General features: G+C 44.5%; 1 protein-coding gene across 3 annotated transcripts in view; it reads left to right on the forward strand.

The window, feature by feature from the left end:
- Positions 1-15,720, forward strand: part of FYB2 (FYN binding protein 2) — a 365,509-nt gene that overhangs the window by 187,636 nt on the left and 162,153 nt on the right. For all 3 annotated transcript variants that reach the window (XM_069642109.1, XM_069642107.1, XM_069642108.1), the window contains exon 5: positions 10,518-10,618. In XM_069642109.1, the coding sequence (XP_069498210.1) occupies positions 10,518-10,618 (101 nt within the window). The remainder of the gene's footprint in view (positions 1-10,517; positions 10,619-15,720) is intronic.

Below are 15,720 nucleotides of genomic sequence, written 5' to 3' on the forward strand. Positions count from 1 at the left end.
CTCTCAAGGATCTGGGCATGGAGCGCTGGGCGTACGCGTTCCAGGACCCTCAGCTGGATGGTACTCATGCTGCCCCGGCCCCCCTCCATGAGGCGCCGGGCCTTTATGAGGGTCCTGGACCTGAAGTCCTCTCAGCGCTTCTTGACTTGCTTGATGTTGTGGGTTGCCACCCCCTCCGCGTTGATGGCAACCACAAAGTCGTCCCAGATCCTGTCCCGTCCTTCCGTGTCGGCGCGTGGTGATCCGAAGAGGGCATCATAATGCCCCAGGACAAGCTCCACCAGGACACCAACTTCCTTCTGACTGAAGCTGGTGGCCCTCTGCCCCTCTGGCTGGGGGTCGCCAGTGGTCTCGGATGGTGTTTGCCCCGACATGGCGACCCCCGAGGCAGGTGTGGGTGGGCAACTGGGTCCTGGGGCTTGGCTGTGGAGCAATGGTATCCCAGTCGGGAGTGTTCTGTTCCAGCAGGGGTGGACACAGCAACTGGACCCCTGCAGATGGCTGATGTGCAGGCACCAAATGGCAGGGCACGGTGGCAGCAGGCAGGCAGGCAGCAGCAGATGGCTCGTGGGAGGCTGCTCGGGGCTCTGGGGGGCAGTAATTCGGCCTTTTGGGTAGGAGTGTGGTCTTCCGTGTGCTTACGCGTGGACAGCTTGATACGGAGTGATTTGGCACGTGAAAATTCTGCACGGCAGCATGTGAATCGAGGAAAGGCCCTTAGCGTGTAAGCGCGTCAGCACGCATACGCGATTCCATTGGACCAAAGGCCCTTAGCGCGTATGCGTGTCTGTGACGTATCGCGCACGTGCGTTGCTTTTCGTGGGGTGCGGTGCATGTGTTTTGCAGGCGTTGGGGTTCACACGCTATTACTTCACAGCCGGTGGGTGTTGGCTACGCGTTCTTCAAGGCAGACGGTGAGTGGTACCCTGCTCCCCCAGGCCCGATCGCGTGTAAAAATACCCGCGAGCCCCTGAAATACACGTACCGCGCTCCCCCAGGCCCGATCGCGTGTAAAAACACCCACAAGCCCCTGAAATACACGTACCCCGCTCCCCCAGGCCCGATCGCGTGTAAAAACACCCGCGAGCTCCTGAAATACACACGCCCAGGCCAATCGCGTGTGGAACTTCTCGCGCACCTCTGAAATACACACGCCCAGGCCAATCGCGTGTGGAACTTCTCGCGCACCTCTGAAATACACGCGCCCAGGCTAATCGCGTGTGGAACTTCTCGCGCACCCCTGAAATACACGCGCCCAGGCCAATCGCGTGTGGAACTTCTCGTGCACCCCTGAAATACACGCGCCCAGGCCAATCGCATGTGGAACTTCTCGCGCACCCCTGAAATACACGCACCCAGGCCAATCGCGTGTGAGGAACTTCTCGCGCACCTCTGGAATACACGCACACGCTCCCCCAGGCCCGATCGCGTGTAAAACTTCTTGCGCACCTCTGGAATACACGCACACGCTCCCCCAGGCCCGATCGCGTGTGAAACTTCTTGCGCACCTCTGAGATACACGCACACGCTCCCCCAGGCCCGATCGCGTGTCGGCCTTCTCGTGCATGTAGAACTTTGGTGCACATTTTTTTCCTGTGCAGGGACGCTACCGCCTGCTTTCGTGTGGCGGACATGTATGGGCATGTGCGCGTCTTTGGCCGTGCGCTGTTTTTCCCTATTCGATTCCATGAATACGTGTTGTAGGCGAGTGTGTGGGCGTTCTGCGCACTTGCCTCCTGTATTTCCCCCGTGACGCCCACATTTTCAGGTGTTGTACCCCATTCTGCGTGTGACGCCCCGTGTTACGCCTAGTTTTGTTATGTGCGCCGTGCTATGTGCGAATTCGCTGTGGCCTTATCGCACGGCTTTCGATGACCTGTGCGCCAGCGTGCGCCGCGCACTTTTTCAGCGCACATCCCACATTTTGCGCATGCACAGACTTCCATGAATTGATGTGCAATGTTTTCTGTGCGATAATCGCACTTGCACTGCGATTTTCGCTATTTCACTGCGAATCGCACGTTTTCGCACGCGTGCGCCGTTTTTTCCGCGCACATTAATTCCATGAATCGGCCTGTCAGTCTATCCTCCACAATAATGCTTCAAAATGTGTATGGTAAACTAAAGGCCAAAACACTGTGGTATTGAGATCAAAGAATTGGTCGCGCAGACTGCCAAGGACACTTTACTCGCACTTCGCTGGTGAACAGAATTTCCTACCTCCTTCGTTCCCCCACCATTTCCTGATTTCCCCAGGCACACTGGCCACAAAAAAAGTTATCAGTGCCGAATACACTTAAACCGACATTAGATGCTCTGCAAAGACTACCTCCTGAAACCTTGTTTTGAATTACTTAGTTTTCTTGTTTGTCATTACGAAACATAGCACAACTTTTAGGAGCACAATCCCTGAGTTAGAGAAATGTTTCAGAAAGAATTGAAAATAAAACTACTTCACGTGGCCTGGGTACTGCAGCATGTTTTTGTAATGTTATGTTTTATACTTTTTAAATGTACTTTGAAGGTCATTTTCGTGTCTAGTTTAGAGAAGGTAACTCTTCCGCTTTTATCGTGGTAATGATATGTCAAGTCTGTGTATCTTAACGTTAATAAACTGTAGTCGTTATCTCTCCGATATCCCACTCCCTGGCCGATGAAGACTTTGTACTTTGTATATGTACTCAAACACACGCACACACATACACACAGTTCTAAACAGCTGCATGGTTCACATTGGTGAAACGACAGGAGATTTCAGGAACAGCAAAAGCTCAATTTGTACAGACTTGCTCGAATCCTCCTAAACTGCGAAGTAATTTGTCATTCTTTACACAAGTTATGGCCGTATGAAATAGCATGCCTCAAATTGCTCAGTCACATGATGTTGTGTGTTGGTCTAGTTGTTTGTTGCGTGAGCGTCATGACTCTGTCATGACGCTCCTTTAATAAAAGGGGCTCTGCTGGCACGCGGATGGCAGAGCAGCAGAGCCCCAGGAAGCGGCAACTTGGGTCTGTGTTTTTTTTATCTGAGCTGCGCCTTGCCACGTGACCGTGGCCTATGCCGGAGGCCTTGGCCTGGGTGCCCCCTTGCAGAGGCTAGTCTAAGCTGGGTGCCCCCAGCTGGAGTCTCCGGGTCCAGTGATCCGGACGGGACACGGTGCTCCCTGTCCGCTATCCGCTGCGTGACGGCAACGGCATGGTGCCTTGTCGGGTGCCCCGACACACTTTACTCTGATCTCCAGAGCTTTACAACTATAGACATGTTTTTAGAACGTGGATATGGGAAGCCCGTTTCCAGATTGGATACATACCTAGCCCCACTAAAATGAAACGTCATTACAAATAAAGATGCAACCGGACTGAATTTCCTTAGTAGTGTTAAATCCGTCTGGGATATTTATGTGTTGGAATAAATTAATTTGGAAAAAACGTTTCTTGTTTGGGAGACACCTAAAATCTCTCTGAAAAATCTAATCATGTTCACGAAATTGAAACTTAGAAAAAGAGGATGTTTTTGCATCATGGCTTCTCTGATGACCAAACCCTGGTCCCGGCTTCATGAAAGATTGAATCCTGCTAGGAAGGTCATGGCCTAGTTTAGTGGTGTGTGAGGCAGGACTCCTCATAGGCTGGGCTCCTGTGGGAATTAATCTGCCTAATCCAGCCCTGTATGGTTTTTTTGTTCTGGGCTGCAGTTACCTTGTCCTGTTAATAGAAGGCAGCTTGTGAAATTTAGATCGCAACGAGGGTGTAGTGTCTGTTTCTTAGATTACATTTCCTTTTCTCCTTTTGCTGTTATGGCGCCCTTTTCATAAACTCGGCACCAATCCTGTGTTTAAAATATGTTTGGTTATTGAATTTCTAAAATCTCAGTGATGTGGTTTCACCAAAACGTCCGAGGTAATGGAAGTGACGTCACACACTGGGATATCATCACAGGAAGGGACACCACATGGCCGTTCACCTAACCGCATCACCGGTACAGCTGTGTCATGAGGTTTGACCCTGAAGGGCTAATGGGAAGTGACATCACTAATGTAAATAAAACAAGGTAAGCACAACATTATTAATAGTTACTAAAGCAGTCGGAAGGTTCTTTTACTGCTATCGTGGCCACTGAATGGCCTGAATTTCAGGTGCAGTCGTTAAGCAAGGACAAGTCTCACAAGCATGCCCTCCTGCTGGCATTATATGCCAAGTGCACTCCCAAAGGCTCCTGTTATAGCGACCATATGCCAGTAAATGCCTTATATGGATAGCACGACCCAGATGTCGGGGTCTGCCATCACATGTGAAATGCAGCACGAATGCCTGGGAGTAGCATCGTTAACATGGACTATATCAAGAACCTGGCAAAGGCATCACATGTGGGGAGCAGTTTCAAATGGCAAATGTGCTGCCATCCTAATGGAAAGTGCTGCCTCAGAGGCCCAGGTAATATGGTCCTAAGCCACATCATATCCCATATGTCTGGTGTAGTCCCTGAATGCAACGCACAGTGTTGCATGGTCGACAATCCCATTGTATGTGAAGTGCAGCCACACAACTCAAATATTGCCAGTTAATTCCGTATATAGCTGGAAGTCCTCAAATGAGTATGTCTCCCATGGTCAGTTGCTGCTTCTGTTTGTCAAGTGCAGAATCATACACCCCAGTAACACCACCTTTATGGTAGCTAATTAGCTAATGATTGAAATGACTGCTACAGTCATCCAAGGCTGAGGATATATGTTTATTGTTGGAAAAGAAAACCTGTCTTCATACTTTTGTTCCTGTTTTCTTCTCCATTTGTTTACCACTAAATGCAAGAGTAGATCTCTGCAACCCTGCTCACTAATCCTGTCCAAAGCCCCTGTCCTGTCCTTCCGAACTCCAAACCACCATCTGCATTTTGATGGTAACATTCAAGCTAAATGCATTTGAATAGTTCTGTTCGAACAATAGAGTGTGGTATGTCAAACCAAGGAGACATGAAGACATGTTTGCAACTGAGTATTTTTATTAAAGCAACGAAAGCCTCTTCTGTCCACGTTTCTACAATGAGTTCCCTAATCTTCAAAGAAAGTAACAAACCGGCGCTCATCAGGATGTCTTAAAAATTCTGTCCTCTGTCCAAACTTATGCTACCCTAACATTGGCCCTACCACTATTAAAACAAAGATAACAACTTTACTTCCCTCTTATATTGGCTAATCGTGGTTGGTTTTCTAACCACCACAGGAAGAGCTCTTGGTGTTTTGTCAGGCGCCCAGGCCTGCTGTAATTCAAATGTCTTTTAGTCTCCCTTTAGTATCTTTTCCTCCTGGTTTTTGGCCTGAGTCCTAACCCAAATGTTCTGAGCCTTTCTCCCAGAAAATCAGCCTGGCCAGGCCGTTCCAACAGTTCAAACTCTATCCAAAATCTCTGGATGTGTGCTCTTTTTCAGATGCAGCAGGCTGTAGGGGTAGAGTTCGTCTGTATTCACATAATTGAAAATGTCTTTCACCCCAGGGTGATCTCGTGTGTCCCAGTGCGTTTTGTCATTTCCCTTCACCCTTGCTTGGGTTGTGGGATTTCTTAACCCCGCTTCTTGTGTCGTAGCCCAGCATGAGCTATTTGGCTCTTCATCCCTTTTTTGTTGATGGGGTAGCGGGATTCTCAGCCCGACATTTGCTATGTGGATTTTCAGCCCTGCTACGGTTGTCTGTTTTCTCACACCTTTGTAGGGTATCTGAATTCTCAGCCTGGTGTGGGTTATGCTGCGACCTCATCACTCTCCACCCACGCGTTAATCTGCGCTGCATTACTGCTCTTCAGTGGCAGTGCTCAATGGGGGTGGCCTCTGAATTTCAATGCTTTGCTGTCAGGTCCCCGGTGTCTGTTCCTCCTGTCTTGTACTGAGAGGATTTAAGCGTCTGTTAAGTCGCTGCATGCTGCTTCTGGTGTAGCTTCAGTTTGCTTCATCGCTTCAAGCTCCTCATGTTCCCAGACATCATGATAGTGGCAGTGTTCTTCGGGCTTCCCTGTTCCTCCACCCACCACGTTGTCTGCGTGTCTCTGCCTCCACGCTTCTCAGACAATCTCATCTCTGCGTGGCTATGCAAGGTTTCCTCTTGTCCTCTGGTCAGTTCTCTTCTCTTTTGTCTGGTCCGTTTTTATGTTCCTCGATGGAACACGGTGATATAACCCATTTGTTCCACTCTGAAGGGCAGCAGCAAACACAGGACATAAACCATCCACTTTAAAAGGGGTAATGTGCATTACTTCCCTGCTCAATTACCATATAACTACCAGACATGTGGGACTCTGTGTTAAAGGGAGGCCGCGTAAAGCCCTTGTTTGGGGATTCCTTGCCCCCCATGGAGGGTCACCTGCCCTTGAGATCCTGCTTGCCCGGCCCTTAGGTGGTGGAAAGTGTAGCAGGCTCATCTCCCTTGTCCCAGAGGTGTTGGCTCCCCCGTAAACAGAAGGGAAACATTCCCTGGATTTGTCTCTAGACCCATGCCAACACGGCTAAGTGTCAGGACTGAGGTTGTCCTAATACTTACACCATTCTTACCCTCAGAACAAAAGAGTTGCGATGGCAAAAAGTGCAATGCGTCTTTGAGAGTCTTATTTATTTCTCTTCTTGATGGAGTCCCTGTCACTTATGACTTGGGAGTCATAGTGCCAAGGGTACCAAAGAGAATACCACATGGTCACCACTATTATGAGGTCATGAGTCATCCTATCCTGTTATGGACGTTTGCACTTTGAGCATTCATATATTCTGTATGGTTACTATCTTTCTGATATTAAACAAATGGGTGGTTTTGTAATGCACTCGTTAGATAACATTGTTGAAATACTTCAGCAAGGAGCACTTTGATAAGCCCAGGTCCTTGATCTTTGTTGTATTGTCTGATGTACTTGTTCTGATTATCAGCCTTAGAAGGAAGAAGGGCTGAGTGAGCCAAGCCGGAATTCAAACATGTCATGTAGTCTAAACACAGCTGCTTGAGGGGACGCACTTAGCTTGCTGCGCCATCATGATGCGACATACTTCTGTTGATGAGTAAATAGATTCTTGGCAGCTTGTATTGGTTTAACATTCTAAAAGTCAAAACAGTCGCCAGAATAGATGGATCCTGCAGAAGGACAAGGCACAACCCCAATTATAAGAACTTCACTATACATGCCTTGAGAGTTGCATGCACACGTTAGTTATTAGGATGCACTTAAGGTTCTGCTATCTCTAATAAACTCTAAACAATAATTGGCCACAATTTATAGTCTTCAGAGGGAGTTTGCATTACCTCTGGACTTAACTCTAATACAACCAATCTGAACATCATCAGTAAGATGAATGCCAGTTTCTGAAGGACATTTAAAGACGATGGTGCCAGTTTTCCATCTCCAGTAAAAGAAGAAAATGATGGCATATGTCATCTGTGTTTTGTAGAGGAAAATAAGAGAAATGAGGAATGCCTACATTGAAGGTAAAGCGGTGATGGAATAATGCATTGTATAATTAATGTGGTCTGATTTTATTAAATTAATACTGAAATGTTGCACCTGGGTGGTGCAGGTAGGTACCTGCTCACCTGGGAGATAGCAGATCACATAAGGTTCAGATTTCACTACACACCAGGAACATTCCTTTGAACTGCCTAGCTGAACATGTAGTCCATGAGTGATCAACTATAAATATAAAATAATGCTTTCTACAGTCAACTCATGGAACAATGTACTGAAAGCTGAAGGACAGATACCAGTTTCTAAGGAATTTGGAATATATCGACAACCAGAAAAGAAAACCCAGCTCCAGTTTCTACACTACCAGGAACATATTAAACTTGTAAACAGCCCTTAATACCATTCATCTGTAATTTTATGAACAAATGCTATGTTTCATATTTCAACATCAGGTTGACCCGCAAAACCAGAAATATCAAATTGATGCATTTTAATAAATGCAAGTAGAAGTCTATTGCAGTGACACTGTGTGTACATTATATGTGAGACTCTAAAATTAAGGTGCATTGCTGTTTAAATCTGCATGGCAAGATATGATATTCTGATATAGTTTGGGCAATGCTGGATTTCATTTCTCAGCTCTCCAGTGAGTCTGAGAAAAGCATACTTTTTAATGTAGTAGTGCATACATAGTTAAATGGGGTAGTGTTGAAATTCCAGGGATTAGCTCGCCCAGCATGAGCAAACAGACCTATGTAATTAAAAGTCATCAAAGAAACCCATTGTAAGTTCCATATTTAAGTTCCTATGTTCAAGGCCCCGTGTTAATAAGATGCATCCCACGCACACGGACACATCTCAAGGGACACATTTTTAAGGAAACATACATTTGAATTCTGAAAAGATACAAATCTAACTGACCACATGGTTGGATCCCTGTTTTCCAAACTCCCCACCTTCAAAGAAAGATTACTGCATATACAATTGGAACTTTAAAGTAGGCATTCCAATACAGTTGTCCAGATAGAGCCATGAGTCTTTCCAAACAAAGGAGGCATGACTCAAACCATATTAGTCAGTAGCTTAAAGGCTTGACCAGACAAAAGGCTTAATAATTCAAGGACATTAAATGTAAATGTGCAACATGCCTTAGAAATGCAATAAAAACTAATTTTCCTTTTAAATCTACAACCATTTGACCTAGAATCAAAAATAAAGGGTTGCTGTTGGATTTTGGAACTTCACCTCTATAAAAGGAGTGTCGACTCAACATTTCTAGGATAATCCTTAATGGGATCAGTATGATTAGCCCAGTAACCATTCTCACTCTTGCTCCACACTCTTTCCTCACTAGGACGAGTATGAGTGGCACAGTAATAAATCTCACTCTTCTTCCACACTCGTTCTTCACTGGGGCGAGTAGGAGTATCCCATTCATTATGTATTACCCCCTTCCCGGGCCTCCTGCTCTCCCCATTACCTTTCTAACGTCATCAGGCCTGCAGATCGGTCTGGGCTCTCTTCTCATGATACAGGTTGCTGTATTCCCTTGCACTTTCTTCTCCTTTGGCACATGCCATGGTGGCCTTCGGTAGTTGTTCTTGGCCTCCTTCAGGCACTTCCTCGTATCCATTGTAACGCCACCACTTCTTATTCGGTTCCTCTTCAAACCTTGCACCAGTTCTCCTATTTCTTAGCCTGGGTCTTCTGGAGTGCAAGTAGGGCACTTGCATATGCCAGCTTCCTTCCAGCTTTGGATCAGTGTGTTCATGTTTCCTTCTGCTCCGATCCGACAGCAAATTTGGAACTCCCGGGTTCCTCTCATGTCTCCTCCTATCAGTTTAATGATGATGCGCTGGGTCTTCCCTGGCATAGCATTAAAGTCCTTATTTTGTGTATTACTTCCCCTCTGTACTAATCAAGTGGTTTTCTTAGTCTTTGTATCACATAGGTAATTCTTTTCAGATTCTGTCAAGTCTTCAATATGATGATAGCAGATATCCACTTGCCCTTTGTGTTTTCTTCCAGTAGGCCTTATTAACAGTGTTTTGTAGGTGGATTGGGTAGGGAGTACCTCAGCGGAAAGGGAGTGTGTGTCCCCAAGGAGGGAGTCTCTCTCGATGAGGTCCCACTTGCCGCTAACCCTAGGGAGGGTGTTACATAGTGGGATTCCCTCCTTAGCCTCACTGGGAAAGGCTTCCCCCTGCGGAGAAGTGACTGAATCCTGCGATTCATCACACTATCCTTGCTACTGATAGGTAAGAAAGAAAAATGTTTCAATTTGCCTGCTGAAGAGTTTTGATACACTGGCTGAAAAGCAGCAATGGTGTCCTAGAATTAAGTGTGCTGCTTAAAGGTGGCATTGTGTTAAGGATTAGAAATGTTAGAAATATATAATCATTTGCTATATGGTATGAGTGTGTGTGTGTGTGTGTGCATGATGTACTGGTGAGAATCTGTAAACCTGTTACAAAGGTATCAATATGTTCCTATCCCAGCATACAATTAGATGACCAACTTTCAAGTGATTGTAGTTGAAAAAAACATTTTGATTCCTAATACAGCCTGTTTTTTTTAGGAATTGTGTGTGGGGTTGCATTGAAGGCGGAGGCATTACATTGGTTTCTGTGACTCTGTGTTCTCTGTATTTGATGCTAGAAAAGGTGCAACAGTTTTAACAACATTTGAATCTTTGCACCATTGGAATTCTAACACATTTCTGAATAACATAGCCAATCATTTTTAAAGTAAGGTTAACCTTTTACTGCGACCTCCGTGTACCCACAACTTACTGTATGACTTTCTTTGAGGGAAACTGCACTTTAAATTTCAGGACACTTTACATATGTTGAGATTTATAATGGACAGTATTTTTAATTGTAATTTAGATTTTCATTGAAATATTTACCACAATGGCAGAAGTGAAGAAGACCCTGCTAAGCACTGTATTTGTTGAGATGCATTATTTCAGTAGACAACTGGTTGATAACTGTGCACTGAATGATAAGACTCCAGCTGGTATTGCATCATGAATGTGAATTTTACATACATCTCATTAAAAAATGTATTTATTGATCTTGCAGCAGTGAATCATATGAAGAGCCAGAAACCTATGAAGATGTTATAAGTATGAGAGAAGATGTTGTCTCGACTGATGCAAGCCAAGACACAGAACATTACCACAGTGAGTCTACACTAGCTACTGGGATATACAGACTATTCCCCTAAATAATGTTCGAGAGCTTTTTCACCTAAAAATGTTCATTGAAAGATGTTTTCATCGAAAAAATCTTTCACTGAATTTATTTAGGTGAAAAATACATGTATATTTGTTTGGGTGGGTTAAAGGGTTTAATTAATTTGGGAATGTTTGGGGTGTTTTTAAGGGCAGAAAACGGGTTTGGAGGGGAAACCCGATAAAAAAAAAATGATAATACATAAATCAGTACAGAGGTTTTCAGTGAATCAGTTTCGGTATCTACAGTAGGTAAAAAAGATTTAGGTAAAAAGATTTCGATGAAAATTCCTTTTAGGTGAAATATATTTTGGTGTAAAGACATGTAACCGCTACTGGTTACAAGGATATTCATCTTCTTGTAGTGGACATTTTACTAGTTCTAGCGCATTAGTAAACATTTTCATACATTAGCTTAATAAAACTGATTGACTGTAAAAGAGTACAAAAATGCACATATACTTGTTCGATGTTTCACTTTCTGCAGGTATTGTATTAACCAAATAATTATAAATGCATTCACTTTTGTAATATGTTGCACTTTCCAAACATTGATAACACATTGTGCAACAGTGACATTTATTCCATACTCCTGCATAGTTGTAGAACATTATAATATTAAATAGTGTATAATGAATAATCCAAGACTTATTTCTGACTCGAGGACGCTGACCAAACTGTATCCCCTATTCAGGGTTCGGCAAAGTTGCCGGTGGTCATGAATCTTGCCCAAGCTCTCTCCTCCATAGAAGTCGCACAAAGATATCACCTAGTTGCAGCCACTGAATGTAATCCCCTGCCTCCAACCAACTCTGTGATATTATAATGCCTAGAGATCACTGGCAACACATGTCACTTGTGTGTAGGTTTTGCCTGTATGTCATGCGAGGTTGCTTCTGAGGGGTGCTCGCCTCCCTAATAGTCAGAAAACAGTGCAACTCTTAGTTACAGCCACATCATCTCTTGTCTGCCTCCCTCCTTCTAGTCCTTATGCAACTCAAAGTAAGTCTTCTACCATCTACCAACACTATCTGAGCGTGTAAGGAAGGCGTGGTATCGAAGCAAGACAAGCACAAGTGATGACCGTTCAACAGTGTTTATTAAACTGTACAAATGGGTGAGATAAATGCCTAATCAAAACCTAAATCTAAGATGGAAGCAAGCTACGACCATCAAATAGTAATAATACAGTCCTGGTGGAGTGTAGTCAAATAAGAAGTGCCTATAATAATACATCTATTGCCAATCCTTACTTCTAAATACAAAAGTGTGCGGGACAATGGTATATGCACAAAGAAAAGTGTTAAAGAAATAATATGAAAATAAACTATTGCCAATCCTTACCGCTATGCTACAAAATAGTGTGGCATAATGTTCACAAAGCAAGAAAGAAGTCTTCTCAAATGATGGGATGTTATGACTGGGTCTACCTTCCCCACATTTGAAGCACGGGACAAGGCGGGACTCTCGAGCACAGCACACTTCTGGGCTTCTCAGGCCTGAGTTTACAGTTCCTTTTTACAATATCAGGACCTTCTGTGCCCAAGTCTCTTATATTCAAAGCCCCTTGCTTCAGAGGTTTTGATGTGTCGCAAACACCAAACAAACGTTCCTTCTATTATTCTTCATGTTCGGTCTTCACGTATGGTATAGACTAGCACTATGGGTCCTGGAACAGGAACCAAAGCAATTGCAGCAATGCCACTGTAGAATGTGGACTACTGGAACCAAGCCTTTTAGCAGTATCTCGTTCTTTGTTATAATGGGCTCTTAAGTGATTTCCTTAGTGGTCAAGACCGATTTAAGATGTGTCGAGTCATGTTGATCCAGGTGGTGAGCTGACATTGAGGTGGGCTTTGTGCTCTTCAAGTTAAAGTTCGATGTGGTGTGGTTCGAAGGGTCTAACAGGTTTGTTGCTGCTGGGTCGATTTGTTGGCTTCCAGCAGTTTGAGTCAACGTTCTAGTCGTGCCAAGATTTGGTGTGTTTGATGCAGTGATCAGAGAGGCTCTTACAGCAATGAGCTGGTATTCATGCCAAGGCAGTGATGAGTGCATTTGCCGCAAGGCAACGTCAAACTGATTTGAAGATGCAAGTGAGCAGTATGAAGATGCCAAGAGTGCCAAAAATCAATACCCTTGTTCTATTGGCTTGAAGGGCATAAAATGCAGTTAACATCAGTGCAAGCAGGATTTCAGCTGCTCCTGAACCTTCTGGTTCCTGGGAGTCCAAATCCATGCACTGAAGGACAAAGGAGGTCCTTTTGTTCAACACTCACACTTCATGGAGCTTGTCTGGCACCTACAGGCAATCTTTCACATCCAATGAGGAGCCTTGTTCCAGTGTGGTGTTAGAAAGGCAGGACATGGTCCAAATGAAAGCCACATGCACTGTTCCTTGATTATGGTTAGGGGACAGCATTTTCATCTGTCTTGGATGCCTTCTATCTTGACTTCACTTTTGAGGTCCAATTAATTATTCTGGTCTTACTGAAAAATATTTGGAGATCCAATGGGAATGAAATTGTCACTAGAGATTGGGCAGAAGCAATCCTGTTGAAAGGGGCCCAATCCACATTGCTGCAGCAATGTACCCTTGCCTTCTTGCATCATAACATGACTGCCTTATTCCATTGGAAATGGAGGGGATATAAAGTAACAAAGACCCACAGAAAAGCAAAATGGTGGAGCCCATCTCAGATCCACTTTTCCCTCTGGTTATTCTAAGTCTGCCCCTTCCTAAGCCTGAACACCTAAACGGCCATTGGGTGTGCAAAACCCTGTTATGAAGCTGGCCTGTCTTATGTGAATGTTCCTTTGAAGCAGAGATCTCCTGGAGAGGGCACCTGTGGCCTGATGGGAGGTATTGCCCTCCCTCCCAGGAAATCATAGATAGACAGCACTCACTTGCTGAAGTAGAGACAGGCATATCGGGTCTGTCTTATTCTTCAATGTTAATCTGCCACCAGACTGATAAGGCAACAATTATTATATTCTGAAGTTACATAAAATATAATGTAAGCTTTGTCTGCAGTTACATTTGGTACCATCAACTGTTAGTTCCACATGAGGTATTCCAAGGATTGTCCTGCGATCAGACTCTGTAGACCTGAAAGCACTGAAGGCTTGCTCAGAGTTGACAATGGTAGAGGCAGCTTAGGGCTTATATGGTTGCTCACATAAGTGCTTTTGAGCAGATGGACTCAGAACCCAACAAGTTCTTTAATGGATCATCATTGCCAGTGCAAAATATATCAAAATGTTAAGCATCCACTATCCGAGTTGCTAAGAATCTATATAGCCTATCTATCTATCCTAGACCCAATTGCATTAGGATTCCCAACTTTGTGAGAAGTATATCGCACATGCTCCAAGTCACAAGCCTATTACTGTCATCAGTAGCCTTCACGGAAGATGACTATGGTGGTGTGGGCAGCAGAAGGAATGTACTGCCTGATGAAGATGAAGACCATGTGTTTGGTCTCTCTAGGGGTGCTTTTGAGCACAGTTGGTGTGGCATTTTATTCTTGCCTCTACTCTTGACTCAGTCTAACAACTGCTGCATCAGTACATTTTCACACATTTTAACTATCTTGTCTTGCAGGGTTGCAGAAATCCTTTCCACTGTATGTGCCTTTTAAAGTGGCCACTTAAATCTTGACACTTAGTGAGGAAATGACATCAGCATTACCTTTTTATTTGAGGGTATGCATGGAACACTTTCTGCACCAGCCTCTAAAACCATTTTTCCAGAAAATAGTGTGCTCTTTTGTTTGATATGATATGGCTGTGTTCTGGTAGAATAGCGACAGCGCCTCAATGGAGTAATGCAGTGTGTTGTCTGGCTACCTGAAAAACTGCATCATGGAACAGAAATCATACAGGGGGTTTATGGTCTTAGAGTAAAGAATGCTTCAACTATTGCTAGTCTGATACACTTGCAAAAATCAATTATTGTATTATTTCGCTTACCTTGTCCTATTTGTCCCAATTTGAGCTCCGTCAGTGGCCTTTTGCTGTTTCAAGTTGTGCTTTGGCAGCTCATAGAGCACCAGCAGTTGGCAGACCTCGTTTCTTGGGCCACAATCCTGACTGAAGTGTGAGCTGATCTTCTGGGCCATAGAAGCAATAATGTTCCTCACAGGCTGGATATTCCTAATCCATTGTGATGCTAGAAGGCAAAGAGCATGTGCAATGCAATGGCATGCGTGGGCTTGCCAATTCATAGGGTGGCATGAATGGTGGACCCATTTTCAGCAGCAACAAAGCACAATTTGTTACCTGTACCATGACCCCCTCCATATTTTCCCGTTCAACTATAGCCTCAACCTGCATATTCATGCATACCCGATCCCCTAAAAAAAGGACATTTCTGTGCAACTCTTTTAGACACTGGCACAAAAAGTAATGTTGACTGGGAATTTCTCAACAGTAATTGGCTTTACTCAAGAATAGACATAAACCTGGTTGTTAACAACAGAATGTGTCAATATCCATGCATCACATTGCCAGTGAGCAAACAGAGTGTTGTAAGCTGTGAATTGTGTGTCAACATTCAGAGGCCTTGTCACACTAACCTGTTGGAACAGCAGCAATATTGACTGACATAATGGTCTGTGATTGGTATGGGGATTTGATGCTGATGGGAGAGGTGCAGACGCTGGCTTTTTCATTTATTACAGCCCTGTGTGTGTTGCTGCTTCATTGGCGACTGAAATTCTTTTGCATCAGAAACTGAACCCAGCCTCCGCTGGCACACAGTTCTCCTTCAGTAATTGCAGGTGCTGAGCGGTTGTTGATCTTTACCATGGTTTAGAAGATGTTGCAGTGGAGTTAGACCTGCCATACTCTTTCCCATCAGCACAGATGTGATTTGAAGACACTGTACTTATTTGGACGAGTAGACATGACTTTCCCTCCTATCTCTAACTATGGCATTGCCATCATTCTCAACCTTCTCCTCTTCTTAGTAAATTCAGGAATCGTGTGTTGCAGCCAGGACTCAGATGGTTCATAATCAGTAACTAGCTCATGATTCTCGTGCTCAAACTTTG

This window comes from Ambystoma mexicanum, chromosome 1q (genome assembly GCF_040938575.1).
Source record: "Ambystoma mexicanum isolate Mex_15411 chromosome 1q, UKY_AmexF1_1, whole genome shotgun sequence".
NCBI classification, from domain to species: domain Eukaryota; kingdom Metazoa; phylum Chordata; class Amphibia; order Caudata; family Ambystomatidae; genus Ambystoma; species Ambystoma mexicanum.